General features: G+C 38.8%; 1 protein-coding gene across 1 annotated transcript in view; it reads right to left on the bottom strand.

Moving 5' to 3' along the window:
• Positions 1–23009, bottom strand: part of TTN (titin) — a 280823-nt gene that overhangs the window by 163815 nt on the left and 93999 nt on the right. Inside the window, exons 77-109 of the mRNA XM_059703948.1 lie at positions 22476–22754; positions 22073–22354; positions 21645–21923; positions 21269–21556; positions 20194–20472; positions 19827–20100; positions 19442–19725; positions 19014–19301; positions 18584–18871; positions 16900–17181; positions 16413–16691; positions 15712–15993; positions 15318–15596; positions 14306–14593; positions 13920–14198; positions 13535–13813; positions 13167–13445; positions 12306–12593; positions 11887–12174; positions 11126–11416; positions 8777–9064; positions 8099–8191; positions 7696–7981; positions 6242–6425; positions 5520–5609; positions 5158–5425; positions 4799–5059; positions 3834–4043; positions 3546–3623; positions 3418–3444; positions 2934–2993; positions 2544–2627; positions 923–997 (exon numbers count right to left, since the gene is read on the bottom strand). Coding sequence (XP_059559931.1) covers positions 923–997; positions 2544–2627; positions 2934–2993; positions 3418–3444; positions 3546–3623; positions 3834–4043; positions 4799–5059; positions 5158–5425; positions 5520–5609; positions 6242–6425; positions 7696–7981; positions 8099–8191; positions 8777–9064; positions 11126–11416; positions 11887–12174; positions 12306–12593; positions 13167–13445; positions 13535–13813; positions 13920–14198; positions 14306–14593; positions 15318–15596; positions 15712–15993; positions 16413–16691; positions 16900–17181; positions 18584–18871; positions 19014–19301; positions 19442–19725; positions 19827–20100; positions 20194–20472; positions 21269–21556; positions 21645–21923; positions 22073–22354; positions 22476–22754 — 7659 coding nt within the window. The remainder of the gene's footprint in view (positions 1–922; positions 998–2543; positions 2628–2933; positions 2994–3417; positions 3445–3545; positions 3624–3833; positions 4044–4798; positions 5060–5157; positions 5426–5519; positions 5610–6241; positions 6426–7695; positions 7982–8098; positions 8192–8776; positions 9065–11125; positions 11417–11886; positions 12175–12305; positions 12594–13166; positions 13446–13534; positions 13814–13919; positions 14199–14305; positions 14594–15317; positions 15597–15711; positions 15994–16412; positions 16692–16899; positions 17182–18583; positions 18872–19013; positions 19302–19441; positions 19726–19826; positions 20101–20193; positions 20473–21268; positions 21557–21644; positions 21924–22072; positions 22355–22475; positions 22755–23009) is intronic.

The raw sequence follows: 23009 nt of genomic DNA, 5'->3' as shown, positions 1-23009 counted from the left end.
CGCCAACCTTTCGGACCTCACAGACCACCAGTGGTCCGCGGAACACCTGTTGGCGACCGCTGCACCGGCCAGGGCCTGCAATATGATATTCATGAAAAAATACAGGAAATCTGAAGTTTTATTCTAGTTTAGGTTGATTTAAAATAATTTAAATTAACACGGAACATGAGAATATTCAATAGGCCTAATGTTAAAAGTCAGTGCATGTTTACTTTTTTCAATGATTAACTACAAAGTTCAGGAAATATACATGCTTTTTGAGCTTTCTTTTATTCCATAATATTTCACAAGTGACCACTCAGAAAAAAAGCCTCAGTGGGTAGCCCTGTGCTCCTGGATTCTCCTTCTCTTAGGAAGTTGCTGTACTCTAATTTTAGTCAACACATTGACTAAATACCCAAAGGGGCAGATAAATTTGCCTATTTAAATTTAGTTCTCCTTTTTTCCTAAAAACATTCCAGAATATAAAAAAAATTCAAGTAATTGAATTGAAGTTTTAAAAAAAGGTTTTGTGTATTTTTATCTGCACATATTGACATTTATGAACCAGGAAGGATGCTAAGTTGGGCTGGAGCAGCCAGCTGGAATTCCCATCGGCCCTTGACCTTTCACTGTGTGACTTGGTCAAGACCAGCTGTTGGTTAGAGGGTCGTGCCTTCTTTATATCACCATCTAGGGATAACAAGGATCTCTTGTTGCCATTGGGTGTCAGGGGCAGGCACAGGCACAGGAGAGAAAAAAGAATGTTGAGGAAGAGAAAGTGAGGACTGACTCCAAGAAGATGGTGAGAGAAAGTGAAGGAAGAGGCACCATTTCCTTAATTCAAACTGTTATCTTCCTCTACCCTCCACTATTTGGGATTAAAAATTTGTAACCAAGAGAAAAGCAGTAAGCTCCTACTTTGACTATTTAATTATAATACCTTTAGGTGGTGGTTCCTCTTCTTTGGGCTTTGCGACAACTTTTTTGGTATCTTTCTTCACAGCTTTTTTGGTCACTAAAAAATAAGATGTCAGATGTAAATAACCAAAATGTTTTCAGAAAACGAGGAGGTATTAAGATAGTTTTTCATATGTTTTGATGGTTAAAAAGAGACTGCACATTATTGCAAGATATCTGGTTCAGAGAGATCTTGGACTAGAATGCAGAAACATTTTTTTTTTTTAGAGGGAGTTAGAATATGTAGGGCGACCTTACGTCTTCAATGATTTTATGCCTACTTCAAATTAACATTTTCAAAACATTAAGAATGAACCTAAGTGATATCATAAATAGAAAAGGTGCATATTTTCATCTTTATTTCACTGACGTAAGAACATTTGATTGTCAGGAGAAAGAATAACGTGTGAATTAGTAAAATTAAAGTCCTATCTATGACATATTGTGGACATTTTCTTTTGTTGTTGCTGATGTTATAGCTTGATCATGGCCCTAATCCATAACTTGATTATGGCTCCGGGTATTCATGAATAAATAACACTGTTTTCAATTCTTAAAATATGATTTAATTTCTCAAGTTTCCTTGTGGGCAGTTGAACTTAGCCATGTTGACAATAATACTCAAATATTTAGTCATTTATTAAGATGAATTATTATTCCTGACAATAAATATAAATGGAAATCTAATTTATGATTTTTGACTTTTGTTCCTCTCTGCTTTCAGAAGTGGATGAAACATATTTGACTATGTTCATATAAATGATAAAAAATTATTTTCTTTGTTATTGAGATTGTATTACTCACAAAACTAGAAGGTGTGTGTGTGTGTGTGTGTGTGTGTGTGTGTGTGTGTGTGTTTTAACTGAATTTCTCCTGGGCCTGGCTGAAAAATAGCTCAACCTGTTAACACCAACTATAGTGGGTTGTATGGGACTAGCATGTCAAACCCAGGAAACTGCTATAGTAGCGGTGGCTTAGCTATGAAAAAATGTGACTTAGACATGTAGAATCTTCCTGGTGATGCTGGGAAAATTCTGAAAGCAATTCTGAACTCCTCCAAACCCTAGCAAGTCCTAGACAGTCTACTGACTAATTTAGTTCAGCAACTTGGCGGCATAACCAGTACTTATTGAAATGTCTGAGAGGAGCAACTCCCTGGCACATGCAAGAGTTCCTCATTGGTGAGCTCACTCCTTAGCTTTAAAAAGCAAAAATCAAATGTAGTGAAGTTAGCTTAAATCATATATTTTAAACAAAATAGTAAAGTTTAGAGTATTTAACATTGTAATTGAGAAAAACAACCCAAACTATACTTTTTAATTTGACTATAAAATGAATGTGATTTACTAGAAATCAACTCTACTGTTTTATTATGTAGTGGAAAAATATGAAACATAAATCAGTTTGACATTAATGTTTAAGCAATTCCATTAAAATAAAGTATTTTAATATTAAGCATTGTTGTTGGTTTGTCTGACGATTTTCAGCCTGTAGGTCCATGTCATATGCATTTGGTTAGTTAATATAATTTACATTTTGAAAGGCAATTCCACCTACATTTTCCAGGCCTGCATTTTGACATTTAGGTAAAGAACACATACTACCTTCAATACGTTTTGCTGGTGGTTTCTTTTCTTCAGGTGATGGTAGCAACACAGGGATAGGAGGAACAGCTGTAGGAGGGATTTCTGTAAAACACACACCCATCATCAGTTAGTTACGTGGTTTGGTTTCTCATTATGTGAAGCATAACAGAAAATCTAATAAATTTCTTTCAGTTCTTCAAATGTATTATAGTACCTATTCATCTATCAGATGAAATAAAAATAGCATATATTTATAACAGCCACTACTCTTTTGCTCTGCTTTTTAATTACACAGTGAAGAACATAACATGAAAGTGTGTTCTGGCTCTGCTATGGTCTGGCATTGGTAATTTCCTAGCAGTAGAATATTGTTGCCCCAAACCCAGGAGTTTTGGTCCCAAATCTCACCTTCTGGTGGTATTGCTCTGATAGGCATGGTAGGGATTGGAACTCTGGAGTCAGGAATATCTGAAAAGGGACATTTAATGATCATCACAGAGGGACTGAGAACACAGGTGATTATTAGTCAACTCAGATGTGTTTGATTGTTAGGCATTTCCAGCAGCAGAACCTACCATATCGACAAGAACCATACGGGCACACTTTATATGCAGCCAGGCAGGCAAGTTTATTCCCTGTGAAAGTTTTTGTTTTATGGCCATACCAGTTGGCATGATCCTAGATATGGGACATTATTTCAAATTCCCCCCACTCTCAAAGCCCAATGTTTGTATTATTTATGAAAAGCATTATGTATTAATGTTTATATTATTAATGGAAACTATTTCACGGAAAAAAGATAACATTATTAGTGATTTTTTTGTTTGGCTTCTTCATTTACAAAAATTATACTGAATGTATTGTACGCAAGGATTGATTTTCTTAAACTCACCGGGAGGCTTCATCTCAAGTTTGATTTCTGCAAAAGAAAAAAAAATAGCATGTTTACATTCAGAATTGTCTCGACAGGCTACTTTGTTTCAAAGACTGCAGGGTGGTTTTAATGTGGTGCTTTCTGACCTTTGGTTGTTAGGTACAGCTCTGCTGTGCTTCTCGCTTCTCCTCTTGGCTCCAGTCGAGCAATTACTGAATAGACACCTAAGGAAAAGAATCATCGAACTTTTGTTTTCTGCTATATTTGTAAATACCTTGTCTTTCTTTTAGATATAGTTTGTATTATTTTTACTTCTCTTTCCTAAAAAAAATTCTATATAGAATTATAGAGTGTAAGTGTAAAGGAGGGTAGAACTACACAAAACAGACAAGCTTTACATTATATATTCACGGGGACACTGTCAATCAAATTACCTTCGTCATCTGGGGTCACGTTGTGGATGGTCATATAGTGGCAGCGACCGTCATTCCTAAAGTTGTATTTCTGGCTCTCAATCAGTTCTGTTGGTCCTTTGTACCAGGTTACAATGGCATCATCAAAGGACACTTCGCACTCGAAGGTGGCGGACTGATGCTCGCTCACCACGATGTTCTGGATGCGCTTTGTAAACTGAATCGGCTCAGCTGTTTAAGAACAAAGAGAGTCACAGGTAGGTGGTATAGGAAGAAGTTTCTCTCACTGTGCTTTCCCCTCAGATATTTAAAGTCTCCATCTTTTTACCCAAATGGAACATAGCAGAAAAATATTGAAAATATAAAACAAGGAGATAATGCACTTCTTTCCATCAGAAACCGAAAAACAAAGCAATATTATCCCAATACTTAAATGTATTCTTATAGAATCAATGTAAAAAAAAAGTATAATGTAGTTCCTGTAAGTCCTTAAAATATCTGTTAATTCTATCTATGAAATTTTATACAGATGGAGTCAAATTAATTCTTATAAACCAAATCTAAACTCCTAGCCAAGATCTTTTAGATATACCGCTATGAAACCAGGTCCTTTCCAAGATATATATATATATTTTTTGCATCAGAATCACAGATGTGAGAATTACAGAATTTAGCAGAATTGTAAAGATTCATTAAATTTAACAGAATTATGGAATTTAACAGAAATAATCATTAAAAAGTCACACCTTAGTTTAGATGAAATTTGCTTCTCGTCAAAAAGAGCTATGCAAAGGAATTGCTATTTACGTGAATCTCTCCCTTTCGATTTTGTATGCACTTTGAGATGTGAGTGAATGCTTTGAGTGTGTGTGTTGGGAATGAGGACACACCAGCGCTCTGGGATATGCCTGATGGTGGAGCCATAGGGTCCTGCACACCTATGGCCATTGGCCGAGGCTGCGCCAACTCCAGCCAGTTTCACCCACCTTCAATCCGGAGCTCTGCTGAAGTTTCCAGGTCTCCGTGTTTGCAGGTGTACTGGCCCTGGTCTTCTGCGCGCACATCCGCAATGGTCAGTTTGTGGACTTTGTGTTCCACTTCTGTCTTATGTCGACCTTGGGGTTTCAGGATTCTGCCATTTCTGAACCATTCGGATTTTACATTTGGCACAGAAAACTGGCACGTCATGGTGCAAGTCTGGCCTTCCTTCAAAGTGACATCCTGCAGGTGCCGTTCCCATGCAGGCTCTGTTGGTATGACACAGCACACACTGTGTTTAATATCACGGGCAGATATGCTCAACAGTCAGTCTCTCAGGGCTGTTGTTTTTTAACTCTTTACTTACCAATTACTGTCAGTTTAGCACTAGCAATGTGTGGGCCACACACCAATCTATAATTTCCCTGATCTTTAAGTTGACAGTTTTTAACTCTAAGTGTATGTCGATCACCATCGATGCTTATTTCAAATTTGTCACTGGGTTCCAGTTTTACAGTCCCTTTGTACCATGAAAGCTTGATTTCTGGATAATTAATCTTAATGTCGATTTCAAAGACAGCATCATTATCTTTCAAAACTGTCTGATTTTCAATATCCTTGATCAGAGTGACAGGCTAGGAGAATAAAGAATTAAAATGAATTATAATCCTTCCCTTATAATTCCCAATAATAATATGTTCACTTCATTATCAGCATCCTTAAGTTTACCTCTGTCTGTGACAGCCTTTGCTGAATAAATGATACAAGTTCTTCAAATTCCTTTTCTTCTTTCTCTGACTTCTCTATTTCCTCAATTTCCTGAGGGAAAAAAAGGGGATAGGTATTTCATATGAAATAAAATCTGAATTAGAGGATACATGATTATATTTAGCTACCATTCTTTCTTTAGATCTTCAGAAATTATTAATTATTTTTATGGAAAGCAAAGTCATTTATTCCAGATATAGCTCATTCCTGGTAGGTCTCAGCAATGGCATTTCCTCCTTATACTGTTTTTTTTTTTATTGTCTAAAATTTTACATATGTATCCTTTTTCCCTGCTTGACCACCCCTCCCCACCCCTCAGCCATTCCCACTCCGGGCAAGCCCCCACCACCCCATTATCTGTGTCCATTGGTTATGCTAATATGCATGCTTATAAGTCCTTTGGTTGCTCTCTACCCCCGCCCCCCCCCCGCCCACCATTTGTCTCTGGATATATTCTTGTTTATCAAATTATGTTGATCATTATATCTCACATATGAGTGAGATCATATGATATTTATCTTTCTCCGACTAGTTTATTTCACTTATTAGCTTCCACTCTTAATGCTGCTTAGGTTCTATTCAACCATCTTATGCAATTATAGGATTCTGGAAACCCAAAAGGCATATGTTAGAGGATTCAAATGTGAATTTCTAAAGATGATGCTATCTGCAAAAGATCATACCAATCTATGTGTCTCTTCTTCTTGACTTTGCTTTAGCAGTTCAAATGCTTGAAGAAGACCGCGGAAGTCGGTGATGCCGTACATGCGGGCATATTTTTCATATTCTTTAGGATCAACGTTTTTGAGAAGTTCCATGATATCAATTTCTTCTTCTTCCCCAGAGCCCCTCTTTAAGGTGGGAGCCCTAAGTAAAATAAGAAATAAACATAAATCACCTGTCTTCTACTTATTTTGAATGGCCTATCATCATTCCAAGTTTATAAATGCCTTTACAAGATTTTTTTCTCACAAAGGAGCAATTCTATGTCCTTTATTTAAGAAATATTAATATCATGCTAACTGTGAAATAATAAAAATGTGAGTGTGGAGATGGAGTGGATTAAGATTGGATCATTGTTATAAAATACATAACTTTTAAAAAATATATTTTATTGATTTTTTACAGAGAGGAAGAGAGAGGGATAGAGAGTTAGAAACATCAGTGAGAGAGAAACACCGATCAGCTGCCTCCTGCACACCCCCTACTGGGGATGTGCCCGCAACCCAGGTACATGCCCTTGACCAGAATCGAACCTGGGACCCTTCAGTCCGTAGGCCGACGCTCTATCCTCTGAGCCAAACCAGTTAGGGCCATAAATTTGATCAGAGTTTTTAAAAAGAAAAAAATAGTGAAAACATCTTTGTAAACTTTAGAGCCTAATGAAAGAATTACAAGGAAAAATAATAACAGCAATAGAAAGCATTAACAAGGGATAAATATATGTCATGGAAAAGATGTATGGAAATTAAATGTTAATTAATATAATAATCCAATAATTATGTTGAAACTTAAATTGTGTTGAAATTATTGGTAATTATAAACAATGTTTAAAATAGTTGATTTAGAAAAGAATTCAGAGCATGGGATATCATACATAGAAACAAAAATTTCATATCTAGTCACATAAACACATTTCTATATAGGCCATTTCCTTTGTTTAAAATTTTAATAAAAATTTATCTCTTTCTCAAAATTTTCTCATGATTATTCAGAAATCAATCTTAATGAACCACTAACTTCCGCCCAATTATTGTGTATTTTCTTATCTTTTTCTGTTAAAATGTCTGTGTGCTTATGTTCTTTCAAGTCTGAATCTTGGAGGAGATAGTCCAGTGATGGCAAACCTATGACACGCGTGTCAGAGGTGACACATGAACTCATTTTTTTGGTTGATTTTTCTTTGTTAAATGACATTTAAATATATAAAATAAATATCAAAAATATAAGTCTTTGTTTTACTATGGTTGCAAATATCAAAACATTTCTATATGTGACGTGGCACCAGAGTTAAGTTAGGGTTTTTCAAAATGCTGACACGCCGAGCTCAAAAGGTTCACCCTCACTGGGATAGTCCATGCCTCTTGAGAGATCTCTTTGGTGAGTGGAAAATTATATCTTTTAAAATTAAACTTACTTTTTCAGCATTGCTCTAAGATCTCCTTCAATTTTCTCTTGTTTCTTCCTTTCGTCCACCTGCAGGTTAACATTACTTTCAATTTCGCCATGTTTATTAAATGCGACACATCGGTACAAGCCAGAATCAGTTTTCGTGGTGTCCCTGATCTCCAGCTTGGCCTCATCGCCTTTCTGCAGGATGGAAACGCGACCTCCTGGGTTCAGTTGTCTCCATTTCCCTTTTGTCCATTTCACATTAGGGATTGGATCGCCGCCAACTTTTGCAATGAATGTTGCAGTGGTTTCTAAGGAGTAATGAAGACAAATAAAAAACTTAATTTTCCAAAATCAGTTTTTCCAAAATTAAATCAGAGGCAAAATGTACAGAGTAAATGAAGCGGTATTTTTTAGGAAGTACTTACTTTCCACCACTCTGATACTTTGAGGTTCTGATACGAAGAAGAGTTTCCCGTCTACTGCTGCTTTCTTAGCTGTGGGGACGGCGGTTGGTTTGTCTAAAAAACACATTTATATGTTTTGTTATCACGATTACCTTAAGATGGTAAGGAATAATTGTCTTTGTAAAATAAGTTTTAGGAGTTTGGCAGAGTCAAAAACGTCATGCATTCTAGGACTCATTATATATGAGTGGATTACAGAAGATAAAGCAATTCCATATACACTTATAACTAGTTGTAGCTGTGGCATACAGGCTGAACTATAATCATATTAGTAGTATCAAATCTTATATTTCTAGACTTGGCTTTATTATACAGATTTCTGCCAGGGCTATGACACCAGGGTACCTCATGTCACATCATTATCATTTTGGAACTTTACTTAATTTTACCCTCTTATACGGTGAAAAGATGTTCAAGAAATACGATGTTGAACTTGGGGTAATTTCAGACAGCTTTTATTGAAATTAGTTTCCATTAAATTATCTAATACTTCAATTATAATAAGGGGGCTATAAATGGCAAATAAGCAATAACTGATGTTTCTAGAAATCTAATTACGTTCTTACTTAAATTGCAAAAAGCAAATAAATGTGAGTAGCTGTTGGTCTAATCTGAATAATACTTTTGAGGCATCCGTACCTTTAATGGTCACTTTTGATTTGGAAGTGTCACTGCCAGCCGCATTGGAAGCTTTGCACACATAATCGCCCGCATCGGCTTTGGCCGCATCCTTGAGTTCCAGCACAGCAGTCCCACTAGCAAAGCTGAAGCTGCATCTGTCTGAAGACTTGATTTCCTTGCCAGCCTTCAGCCACTGGATCCTGATTGGCTCCGAACCCTGGACGTGGCAGCTGAGCTGCACGAATTCTCCTTCACTCACTGTCACGGGACTAAGGTGCTGGTCAAACACAGGTGGCTTCTTTGGCTCTGGAATTAAAAAGGCATTTTAAACATAAAATAAAAAGGACCACAAAAAGGGACATAAAGGCAAGCAAGTATTAAATTTTAGACAAGCAACAAGTTCTGCCTCTAACAGGTAGCACTGGTTGCTGAGGTAGAACTGAATCACGTTCCTGATTGATTTCTCTTTGAAGTCAGTAGTTACATTTGTTGAATAATAATAAAAAAAAAGGTTTAAAAACAAGCAAAGAACAGATACCATAGAGCAGGCCATAAATCACCCAAGCACTTGTGACCCGGTTAAGCCCTGCAAACGTTGCATTGGTGGTTATCATAACTGCTGTATACACGATTGATTCTCTCCAACCTGGGTACAGCTGCATTTTCGCTGAACTCTAAAATCCTAGGGCTTAATGAGGAATTCTTTTAATCTAGGTCAGCAATTATTTAATTTTATTTACTTTATTTTATTTTATTTATATTTTGTAAATCCTCACCTGAGGATATTTTTCCACTGATTTTTTTTAGAGGGAGTGGAAGGCAGGGGACAGACAGAGAAACATTGACGTGAGAGACACACATCGATTGGTTGTCTCCTGCACGTGCCCCAACGCGGGCTAGGGATTGAGCCTGCAACAGAGGTACATGCCCTTGACCAGAATCCAACCTGGGACCCTTCAGTCCATAGGCCAACACTCTAGCCACTGAGCCAAACCAGCTAAAGCTAGTAATTCTTGCTACCCTCTGGGAAAGAAAGCCAACATTGAGTAACCCATGAGCCCCGCATCTTAATGTGTGATTTTCTCCGATGTTCATCTTTAGCTATTAAATGCAGAAAATCCACACTTTGTCCAAAGGATTTAGGAGTTGAAGCAAATGAAAACCAATGAAGAAAATGCGTAACATGATATGAAGTCCATGTAGAACTCAGTGTTACGCAATGATTTTATTCAGTGGTTCTGAGACCTACATATATGAATAAGGCAAAATTCACAACTGCAAAGATTAAAACTTCTGGTGTCTACTCTTTTTTTTTTCTTTTTAAACTGTATAGATAAATACCTTCAGAATTCTACATAAAGTCTTACCTACTTAATGGCAAAAGCATCAGGAATGTAAATCATGAATATAAGCCACTGTCAATTACATATTTTACTAATGATGTTTTAAAACTAAACAAACGTAAATCCTATTAAATGAGTGATAAAATTTGAATTTTAAGACAACTCAAAACACACACACCAAACAACTCAATTATATTAACCTATTAGTGATATTAACCTATTATCTGTGAACCATTATGTGGCCAATTACATCACCAGAGTCATTAGTCAATTCCAAGCTGCTTTTAGGAGGTTAATTGGTAAAATGATTTTGATGAATCTGTATCATAATCATCTGGGTGAATCCATTACGGGCAGGGGATCAGATCGAGATGATACTCTTAAACACATAGTCTGTCTTTGCCTCAAGCTATGACTATGTAATTAAATATGTTTTCCAGAATGAGATGCAGCAATATCATTCCACTCATCTATTTTTTCTTTGTAAGCAAATTTACTCTTTTATCTGGGATTAATGTTCATTTACAGGCTAAAAGCTTTCGGCAATATATGTCAAACAATAATCCTTTAGAAATATGTTTAGAAAAGAGAATGCTCCAGAATGTGATATAATTTATAATAAGCAAAGCTAATGCGGTATTCAATGATAAAAATATAAGAATATATCAAAATAAATGTGCTTCATAAAAATTTATATGTCATTTATGCATGAACTTCAAAGTAGACTTAGACTTCTTACTGCATGAGAGAATTTTAGGATGGGATTTACTAGCTAAGATTTTTAGTCCAGCTACTATATGACCTCTTCTTAGGTCAGCCAAGCAATTAAATTACAAACAATATATATTTTAAGTAAACATCTGGAATTTTGGTAAGTCAATTAAATAAAATATATTTATATTCATTACAACTGACTTGGTCGACAGAGTTGAAGAAGAAAAGCACACGTCAGAGGCACGCACACAACTATCTCATAGGCAGTGAAGCAAAACACAACAGTCTGGGGGCCGTGCAGATAACTAACCTTTGATGACAATGGAAGATGTACACAGAGCAGAGCCTGCATCATTTGACACTTTGCACGTGTACAAACCAGCATCGCCCATGCCTGCCTTCTTGACTTGCAGCAGCAGTATGTTGTTCTTGAATGTGATTTCACAGTTAGAAGTTGGATGTATCTCTACATTATTCTTGTACCAAGCCACAGTGATAGGCTGGGAACCGGCCACACGGCCCTCAAGTTTGAAAGAATTCCCTTCTGTTTCTTCTACTGTCTCTGAGAGCTTTTTAGTGAAACTTGGTGGGGTTAGCCGCTCTGTAAGAAATTGAAAGCACATATGAAATGGAATCCAGACGTAGTTATTACCATGAGGTTTTTCAAAAAAAAGAGAAAGAAATCATCTTTTTTCATTAAAATTTAATGCTGACCAACTAAATAGACAATATCAGTGTGTGTTCCTAAACATTTTAACCTCCTCCCAAAGCTTATTCTAAATTGTTAGCTAATTTAAGGGAAAGAAAATAAAATGGCCATTAACAGAACCAGATAGATGTAAAAATATAAAAGGGAGGTTGGTGTTAGGATTATGCAGAATATGTAAAATTTTAGAGAAATACAGATTTAAAGAGATCACTTGTTCTCTAGAGAAACCTATATCCTTTTAATCATTTTATGCCATTTGTTTAAAAATGCGTCCTTAATTGCATTTGTCCTAAAAACTGCACACTTAGCATAGAATGTATGATGATGACGTTTTGTCGGACCACATGCAAAATAAACCATACCTTTTATATTAAGCTGAGCTGTGCAGGAGTCCTTTCCCACCTCATTCACAGCATGGCAGGTGTACTGTCCAGAATCTCCCTTGTCTACTTTCAGAATTGTCAGGTGGGCAGTGTTTTCCAGGTAACTAATCTGGTAGTTGCCACCACTTCGTATCTCTCGGTTGTCCTTGGCCCAGCTGACCTTTATCGGCTGTGTCCCAGTAATGTGGCACTCAAAGTCCGCGCTGTCTCCCACCACAGCATCCACCGGGGCGATGTGGATGTCAAAGAAGGGTGGGTTCTTCCCCTCTGAGGAGAGCAGAAAGACAAGGTTTCAGGCTCCCCGTCCGGACCATCCCAGTTTACAGAAATCCTAATTTTGTACTTGATTATAAAACTTTTCAGTACAGAAATACAAAGAGGTTTAAGAATCCACAAACCTGTGAGAATGAGTCTGGCACTAGAAGAGGCAGACCCTATAGGATTTGTAGCTGTGCAGGAATACTGGCCAGCGAGGCTCCGGTCTGTTTTAAAAATGTTGAGGGTGGCCACCTTATCTAAAAAGGATGTTTGTACATTTGGGCCATCTTTCAATGGCTTGCCATCCTTATACCAAGACACGGAGAGAGGCTCTGACCCAGTTACGGCACATTCAAAAACAACCGGCAGCCCAACTGTTTCTTGAACATCTCGCAATTGTCGAGAAAATGACGGTGGAAGTTTTTGCTCTGTAAGAACAGAATTAAAGTATTAAACACTTCTGGACATTTTACTGGATGTTCTCACAAATATTGTTAGATAGATAATGCTGTTTCTCCATTTCTACAAATGCATCAGGAGGTGTTAACATTTCTATAATAAACTTGGACCCAAAGGAAAACATGCAAACTTTTGGAGCAAAAGTGTGTCACTCTTGAGGCCAGCCTGATGCACGGTAGGTGCAAAGCCAATAGGGAACTTGACCGGCTTAGGTACATCTCCAGGTCTGCAGCAAGTCCTCCTACTTTTCAAGACTGCCTTCTAGCATTTTGAATAACACGCTCAGAGGGTGGGATTTTAAAAATATGGTCCCTCATGTTTCTTAAAGATTTATTATAGAGCCAAAGGACTACATGATCCTTCCAACCGAAGATTTAGTCATCTTATCTCTCTCTGGGAAGGCCATTAATTATAGGTGGAATGATATAAGCAGAAAATTTTGCATTTGGAAAGAATTTCCTAAAAAGAATGCTCTCATGAGATATTTTAAACCTAGTTCAAAAGAAATACAAATTCGTTCACTTCTGAAATATTTCAGTCACCTTGAACAGTAAGGAAAGTTGATGAAGAGACTTCTCCCACACTGTTTTCAGCTCTGCAGATATATTCTCCGCTGTCGTGACTGCCAACCTGGTTGAAAACCAGTGTAGCAACATTGTTCCTGAAATGCATCTTGTAGGTGGCAGTGGGTCTCAGCTTCGTGTCTCCTTTGTACCAGGACACCACAATTTCAGGGGTTCCAGCAACTTGGCATTGGAAGGAGGCAGAATCTCCAACAGTCACCTTCACAGGCTCTAACTGCTTGACAAAATACGGTGGTTCTGCAGGCAAGAGAGATAATGAGTCATGAAGGAGACAGGCCAGCATGCTTATTTATATATAAAGGTAGGAGTGTACAGTCATAACAAACCTAGGATCTGTATTTGTGCTGAACAGGAGTCTTTTCCCGAAGCATTTTCAATGTAGCAGTTGTATTGCCCCGAGTCCTCCACTGCGGTGCTGGGGATTTCCAGGATTGAGGATTTTTCCGTTGTGGTTATGTTACACCTCTGGGACGGAGCGATATTTATGCCATTTTTCTTCCATGTAACTGAAATGGCGGGAGTTCCAGTGTACGTGCCTTCCAGGATCAGGGCTTTTCCTTTCTCTATGCTGTAATCGTTGAGCCTCTTTACAAATTTGGCTGGGGCTATAAACAAATTGGAGATGCGAAATCAAACACACATACATACAGATGTCGGCTCGTCTATTAAGTCATGTATGTTCACCGTGAAGGTGCGGGGCATCAGACAAACCTTTGACATGGAGACGTGTTGTGCAAGAAGCTTTGCCAGCTTCATTAGTGACTATGCAGGTGTATTCTCCACTTTGTGAGGTGTCCACATCAAACAGCTCCAGTTCAGCAACGGACTCTTCCAAAGACACATTGCACCTGTCCCCTGGCACTAGTTCACTGCTGCCCTTGAACCAGCTGACACTGAAAGGAGGTGTTCCCTTTATGATGCTCGTGAAAGTTACATTGGCTCCAGTCAAAACATCCATGGCATCAGGTTTCTGAACAAAAGACGGTGGTTCTAAACAAAAAAAGCACACAGCAGAAAAACTTAGTATTTTGATTGGCGATGACCAAATGCTTATAAATTATGAAATGCAGTTCTGTTTTACTGCATTCTTAACACACCTCTCACAGTCAAAGGAGCACTGCATTCATCAGAACCAGCCACATTCGTAGCTACACAGGTGTAGTCACCAGCATCTGATTCTTCCAGCATGTTCACAGTTAAAGCGCACGTGTTATCTGTCAGGGTGGTCTGGTATTTCCTTCCACTGCTGATCTCATTTCCCTCATGGAACCATGAGACAGAGATTGGAGGTGACCCATAGACTTTGCACTCCATTACAACTGAAGAACCAGATAGACCATTCGTTTCTTTCAATTTTCTTGTGAATGAAGGAGGAATAGTTCGGTCTAAATGTGATAAAAGTCAAACAAACAAGAGACATCAGTTATAAAATGATTTGAAAAGAGATTTCCTGTCTTTTTGATTGGATATACCTAGATCTTTGACTCTTTTGCAAGAGTATCAAAGAATTCCCTATAGCCGTGGTCAGCAAACTGCGGCTCGAGAACCACATGTGGCTTTTTGGCCCCTTGAGTGTGGCTCTTCTTAAGCCTTAGGAGTATCCTAATTAAGTTAATAACAATGTACCTGCCTATCTAGTTTAAGTTTAAAAAATTTGGCTCTCAAAAGAAATTTCAATCGTTGTATTGTTGATATTTGGCTCTGTTGACTAATGAGTTTGCCGACCACTGCCCTATAGGGTCACACGATTGAAAGCCTTGAGGATCAGTGGGAAGGATGTGCTAGTTGACTTATTAGGGATGTTGGTCCTCTTTGCTGTGACTCATTATATGGTGAATTATTCAAGTGTAAGTGATAGTAGAAGACCACTTTATCCTTTTTCAGGAATTCAGTTTCACTCCTATAATTCCGAATTGTGAAATTTCTCAATGAGAAAGAAATATAACTTTTGAACTTGGTCTTCTAACTCTAGATATGTTGCCTCTGATTTTACTGATTCAGAGGATGTCAGACCATGTAATGCTGTAGAAGATGGATCTTCCCCTACATATATATGTAAATCAGGAACTACATTATAATAACACTGCAACAAAAGCCTGACCAACCAACCTGACACTTGAACTGAGACTGTGCAGCTGTCTTTGCCAACAGGGTTTTGCACCTCAAAGCTGTATACCCCACTGTCCCTGGGGGCTACGTTGATAATCTTAAGACCAGATACTTTGTTGAAGAAGCTTATTTTGTATTTGCTGTCACTTGTCAGTTCTTTTCCATCCTTAAACCACTTAGTACTGAGTTCAGGTGTGCCAGTGACTATGCATTCCAATGTACAGGTGTCTCCTGTGGTAACTTTTATGGATTCTGGTTTTTCCACAATTGCTGCAGGTTCTAAAACAAGATAAAATTGCATCCAAATTTTAAAATCAAATAGAAAAACGAAAGAAAATGTGGACACTGGTAAGTGTACACCATGTGTTCATCATAACATCCTATTTGTACTGACCGAGAACGGACAGTGTAGCGAAGCACTCTTGCATTCCAGCATCATTTTTGATCTGACAGGTGTACTTTCCAGCATTGGCTATTTCTGCTCTTGAAAAATGTAGGGTTGCAGTATTTTCCGAATAAGAAATCCATATGTTGTCACTTTCTCTAACAATTTCCCCCTTATCTTTGAACCACACCACTGAAATTGGCTCGGCGCCTTCAATGGTGGTCTGCAGCTGGACTTCTTCACCAACGACGGTAGAAATGTCACTGAGCTTTTTCACAAATCTTGGTGGTGCTGATGAAAAAGAGGCATATTATTGACTTAAAATGTGTGGGATTAATAGCATTTCCCTTAATCATGAATGCTAGTAATCAAAGAAGTGATAATGTGTTGTTTCCATATCTTAAATAAGAGGCATTCTTGGTGATTGTAAGCAGGGACACATTAGAGTTTGCAGTAAGAAGGAGGAGTTGAACATTTTGTACTCTCCAGACTTATAAATCAAATCAAAACCTAGTGGAAAAATTGTCGAAGAGGATACCTGGTTCAATTTAGAAATGGGATGCACCCTAAACAAAAAGATTGGGAAAGGAAAAAAAGGGAAAAGTAGAAGAGATAGCTAGTGATAAAGAACTGGACAACAGCTAAGGGGCCAACAAAGCATGAATATTTGAAAAGAAAGAGTCAGTATAAGAGAATGAAGTCACCCTAACCTTTCAAAGTGATAGAACCAACGCAAGCGTCACTCCCCACATCGTTCGTGGCTTTGCACTGATATTCCCCAATGTCTGCAGTGTCGACATTCAGGATGTGAATACTTGTAAGGAAGTTCTCAGACATTATCTTGTACTTCTTGCCACTCCTAAGTTCTCTCTTGTCTTTATGCCAAGAAACTTGAAATGGGGGAGTACCCTGAAGCTCACATTCAAGATGAACATCAGTTCCTTTCAGTGTCTCCATGGGATGAGGCTTTTTGCGGAAAATGGGTGGTTCTAAAATTGGAAGGTAATTCAGTTAGGAAAAAGGAAAGAAAAATTAGGATATATTCTGCAAGTATATAGTTACAAGTAAGATTCAGTTTTCTATTGTATTCTTTAAAAATTTTAAGACATCGATGGAAAGTCAAACAGGGTATTAAGAGGACAGCTAGAGAGGAGGGAAGGCTACTGTGAAAAACACAAAAGCAGGGTAAGATCTGACCTTTAACTTTTAAGGAAGTGCTGCTGCTTGCACTGCCTGCTGCATTGCGGGCCTCACATGAGTAGTCGCCGCTGTCTTCAACACTGAGATGGTGCATTTCCAACACTGCCACTGAGTCAATGAATGACATTCTGAATTTACTGCTCTCTTGAATTTCAGTTTCATCTTTGTACCACGAAACTCTGATTTCTGGAGACCCTCCTATTTTACATTCGTATCTTGTGGATTCATCCTGCTTCACGATTCTTGAAGGTTCTAGCTTTTTAATGAACCTGGGTGGTTCTATGGAACCAAGAGGGAAAACATAAGGTAAGGAATGGAAAAGGTACATATAACTCAAGATGAAGTAAAAAGAGGAATCTCTGCCAATCAGAGAGGTTTTTAAATACATTTATTTTTACAAGCGCCCACATCAAATATTTTTGCAAAAGGAAGAAGGAAACACATTGATTCCTATTGTATAACCCTCTTCCCAATAAAAGAATCACTTGTCTAGTACACGATCAGAGGCAGCGTGTGTATCTGCTGGCAGAAGCACTATGAGGCTCATGGGGAATAAGAGAGTTTGATTACTTTCTGTGTGTAAATCAGTGGAGGACTGTCTATTTCCTATGGTTGAAAAGACATCATTTATGCACCATAATAAGTCAGAATAGCAAATTGGGGTCAGCTATGCTAATATTTTTAAAGTGCCCCTTTCTCTTATAGGCTTTAGATATTTCTACAACTTTCATAATTTCCCTTTGAAGTGGGGAGGGCAATACTTTCTTCATTAACTGAAGCAAAAAATTCAAGCTTAGGGAGATAAAGATGGTTAGTTAAATGCCATAGAGCAGGTAGGCTGCTAACTCTAATTCTATTTTATTTAAAGATATTTATAAACCACCACCATCACAAAACTCCTTAATAATGCTCTATGGGTTGACCAGCAGTCCACTGAGTGAAGTATTTAACTTCTCACAACAACAGCCATGAACATACTATAGAAGGAAATGGCTGTCTTCCAAAATGAGAGATATTAATGTACTCCCCACCTCCCTGGCTTCCATTATTATTATTATTATTATTATTATTATTATTATTATTATATTTTTATTGGTTTCAGTGAAGAAGGGAGAGGGAGAGATAGATAGAAAATCAATGATGACAGAGAATCATTGATTGGCTGCCTCCTGCATGCCTCACAATTTGGATTGAGCCTGAAACCTGGGCATGTGCCCTGATGGGGAATTGAACCAAGACCTCCCAGTTCATAGGTTGACACTCAACTGCTGAGCCATGCCAGCTGGGCCTTCCATGATTATTTAAGTGGGGTCAATGGAGGACAAGCTATTGACATAATTAATCTGGACTCTCCTTGAAGAGCTTGAGAGTCTGGGGCTCTGCTGTCCCTTACTGGGACAAAATCCATCCATTTAATAACTATTGGGGAAAATAAGTCATTTGAGATAACTTCCTTCAAATTTTGATTTTCTTACACTTATGTGAAATTTTTTTGTTCACTCTCTATTTTTAGCTTTTGAAAATGGATTTTCAGTCCACTTTAATAAAAAAAAATTGATCCACATGATCACTTTTAATTACTTGACCATGATCCTAAACATAACTTTCAAGCACATTCTTCCTCTTATATTTTAAGATATTGAAAATGGTAGAGACCATGCTACTTTACTCAAGCGAGTACCTTGTACACCCAGATGAGCAGAACAAGAGTCTTTTCCAGCTGCGTTGCTTGCGTAGCAGGTATACTGCCCAGCATCACCTTTGCCTACTTTGAGAACTGTCAGAGTGGCAGTATTTTCAACCAAAGTCATCTTGTAGTTGCCTCCAGGGCGAATCTCTCGGTTATCTTTGGCCCAAGTGATTTTGATTGGCGCAGTTCCAGTTACATGGCATTTAAAAGACCCACTTTCTCCAAGAGCAAGATCTACTGACACAGGCTTTAGATCAAAGAAAGGAGGCACTTCATGCTCTAAAAAGAAGGAAGACCAACATGGTGACTTCAGTTTTCCTGCTCCCTGACACAGAGCAGAAACAAAGTGGCGCCAGAGTTTGGTGGCCCGGAGCAGCGAAGCTCCTTAACAGTGCGGAGGGTAATGTGATGAGCTACTCACCTGAGAGAATGAGCTTGGCGCTGGATGAAGCAGTCCCAAGAGGATTAGAAGCTGAGCAATTGTACTGACCAACGTGGCTCTGGTCAGTTTGTAAAATCTGAAGAGTTGCTACATTATGAACAAAAGATGTTTGCAAATTAGAATCATCTTTCAAAAGCACCCCATCTTTGTACCAGGACACTTGAAGAGGTTCTGAGCCATTGATGCGACATTCAAAGGCAACTGGGAAGCCAAGAGTCTCATGGACGTCCTTCAGTTTTCTTGCAAAAGTAGGTGGAAGTTTGCGGTCTGTAAAGAAATTACAGAGAGACCTTATTTACAAAACAGAGTCTATCTACAACCTATTTCAGTCCATTCAAATTTTGACGTTTTTAAGAAAATGGATTTGTCAGCGCACAGCAAGACTTGTTAAGCAAAACCATCATCACCTTTGATAACAAGCACGGCTGAAGAAGCAACCGCCCCCACACTGTTTTCCGCCTTGCATGTGTACTCTCCCACGTCACTGTGGTCCACCTTGTTGATTACTAAGGAGGCAATGTTATTTTTGAATTGCATTTTGTATGCAGGAGCAGATCGCAGCTTTGTGTGCTCTTTATACCAAGAAATTCTAATTTCCGGGGTTCCATCCACTTTACACTGCAAAGTTGCAGGTTCTCCAATGGCTGCTTCCACGTGTTCCAGAGGTTCAATAAAATAAGGTGGTTCTAAGGTACAAAGAGTGGTAGTCAATCAATCATGCTGACCAACCGAGGGTTTTTAAGAGCAAGAAAAGAGAGCAATGAAAACGAGGTAGCTGTCAACACACCTAAGACAGACACCAGAGCTTCACAAATATCTTGACCGGCCTCATTTTCTATCAGGCAACTGTACTGTGCATAATCCTCTACCGTGCTGTCGAGAATTTCCAGTATGGTAGATTTTTCTGTCATAGTAACACTGCAATTCGGAGACTGTGCAAGAGGAGACTCATTCTTCATCCAGCTCACTGAGATGGGAGGCGTGCCGGTGTATGTGGCCTCAAGAACTATGGGACTTCCTGTCTCAACACTGAAATCAGCCAATCTCTTCACAAAGGTGGCTGGCTCTATAAGGAGAAAATATGAGGGTAAAATTGACGTCTTCAAATGAAGACTTAGGAAAAATTTAAAAGATACACGAATTGGAGTGCAGAGCAAACCTTTCACAAAAAGATGTGTGGTACAGGAAGCACTGCCAGCATCATTAGTAACGAGGCAAGAATAGTCCCCACTCTGCAATGGCTCCACCTCAAACAACTCCAGTTCCGTGACAGAATCTTCCAGAGAGATGGTGCAGGATTCCCCTGATACTAGTTCCCTGCTGCCTTTAAACCATTTGACCTTGAAAGGAGGGGTGCCTCTAATGACACTGGTGAATGTGACACTCATTCCAGGTAAAACTTCCACGGAATCCGGGGTTTGTTCAAAAGATGGTGGTTCTAGATACCCCAGGGGGAGGGGAAGATCAAGAGGAAAAGAGAAATCCAAGTGTGAGAGGTGCTTTTGCTATTTGAAGAAAAGGGAGCCAATTAGCGTTTTGGGGAATTTATCCGAAGAAACCCAAAATACTAATTCAAAAGAAAATATGCATCCTATGTTCACTGCAACATTATTTACAATAGCCAAGATTTGGAGGCAGCCCAAGTGTCCATCAGCAGATGAGTGGATAAAAAAGCTGTGGCACATTTACACAATGGAATACTACTCTACCATAAAAAGGAAGACAATTTTACCCTTTGTAACAGCATGGATACAATGCATGGATACAAAGCATGGATACAAAGCATGGATGGACCTGGAGAACATTTTGCTAAAATGTTTCAGAGAGAGACAGGTACAATATGATTTCACTCATATATGGAATTTAATGAACAAACTGAACTACCAAGCAAAATGGAGACAGACTCATAGAGGGAAGACAGACAGCTATGGTGGTGGTGGTGGTGGTGGTGAGATGGTCAGGGGGAATGAGCAAAAAAGAAAGCAAAAAGAGAGAAAACTCAGGGACTCAGACAACAGTGTGGTGACTGTAGGGGGAGGGGATGGATGGAGGTGCAAGAGGGAATAGAGGGGATAAATGGTGATGCAAAACATAAAATAAAATAATAATTTTAAGAAAAGAAAAGAGAGCCAAGACTAATAAATGAAGATGAAATAAAGAAATCCCATGCAAGGCAGGCACCGAGTCACGTGGAAGGGACTTAAGAAGCGGCAGCCTGATCCTTGCACACTGACCTTGCACAGTCAGGACTGCCGAGCACTCCTCAGAACCAGCCACGTTGGCAGCCACACACGTGTATGTGCCTGCGTCGGAAGGCTCCAGCAAGCTCAGATTCAAAGTACAGACATTTTCCGAAAAGCTGGGCTGGCATTTAGGCCCACTAACGATCTCATTTCCATCCTGAAACCAGCCAACAGAGATTGGGGCCGAGCCAGAGACGCGGCACTCCAAAACCACCGAGGCCCCCAGAGTGGCGTTCGTGTCTTTCAGCTTGCGGATGAAGGAAGGAGGCACAACTCGATCTATGTGGAGAAGGGCAGTTTTCTGTTTAAAGAGGAGCTTTATTTTCCAGGAAAAGCTATATAACCATAAATACCTCCTACGACTTACCGGAAATGTGAACAGATACAGTGCAGTTACTTTTACCAACACTGTTTTTCACTTCAAAGCTGTATAACCCCCTGTCACTCATTTCTGCACAGGGGATCTTAAGTGAAGCCACTTTGTTGATGAACGTAATGTGATGTTTGCTGTCTGCAGATAATTCTCTTCCATCTTTGAACCACTTGGCTGAAAGTTCTGGTGATCCAGCCACTACACACTCTAGTGCAAAAGGATTTCCTGTAGTGACAGTCATGGGTTCTGGCTTCTCTACGATTCTGGCTGGTTCTAAAAGATGAGGTATAATTACATTGAAAATAAACTCACCGTACAAACTACACATATAATCAATATTGGGGAAGAGTAATATTTGTAGAAAATGATCATGGGTCAATTAACCTGATTTTCCCCTTCTCAGGCTATACTTTGTTACTAACCTAGTACAGTCAAGATGGCGGAACATTCTTTCATTCCAGCATCATTTTTGATTTGGCACACATATTTTCCGGCATGAGATGCTTCTGGGCTACTAAGTTGTAGGGTTGCGATGTTATCAACGAATGAAATCCTCGTGTTTTCACTCTCTCTGATGACTTCACCTCTATCTTTCAGCCAGACAACAGAAATGGGCTGGAAGCCTTCCACTACAGCGCGTAACTCGACAGCATCCCCAACAAGGGTTGAGGTGTCACTCAGCTTTTTCACAAATCGTGGAGGTTCTAATGAAAGAAATTTGTGGTTTAGGGGGAAAAAAATGAGAATCACACCCATATAAATTATTGGTCAAGCAAGAAAAGATGAAAGGAGGAGACATACATGTTTGTGTCCATATATACAAACCTCTGAACTTGACAGTGCAGACGCACGTGTCACTTCCCACCTCGTTAGTAGCTTTGCAGTGATATTCTCCTACATCAGAGGCTTCAAGATTAAGGATATGGAGACTTGTGTCAAAATTTTTTGAAGTAATTTTAAATTTCTTGCTGCTTCGAACTTGCTTCCGGTCTTTAACCCATATCACTTCAAATGGGGGTGTTCCCGAAATTTCACATTGTAGGATGACATCAGAACCTTTAAGGGCTCCTACTGGAGCAGGCTTCTGGGTGAAAACAGGAGGTGCTACCGGGGGGGAAAAAAAGATAAACAATAAAAACATTCGAGTACTAAAAAGGAAAAACAAATTAGAATCTACAATCATTAAGAATGACTGGTGTGACCATATAACAATATGCTAACTTAAGAAATGACAATTCATTAAAAACTAGTTTAAGAACTACAAGCAAATACTCGCAACTAGCCTTGCTACTTTGGAGTTCATAACATTCCTGAGCAGAAGTGGAAATCAGATGGGAATGAGGAAAGAAGTTCAGTGTG

The sequence above is a fragment of the Myotis daubentonii genome, chromosome 7 (genome assembly GCF_963259705.1).
Source record: "Myotis daubentonii chromosome 7, mMyoDau2.1, whole genome shotgun sequence".
NCBI classification, from domain to species: domain Eukaryota; kingdom Metazoa; phylum Chordata; class Mammalia; order Chiroptera; family Vespertilionidae; genus Myotis; species Myotis daubentonii.
Note: the sequence above shows the minus strand (reverse complement) of the source record. Positions and strands in the feature narration are given on the sequence as shown.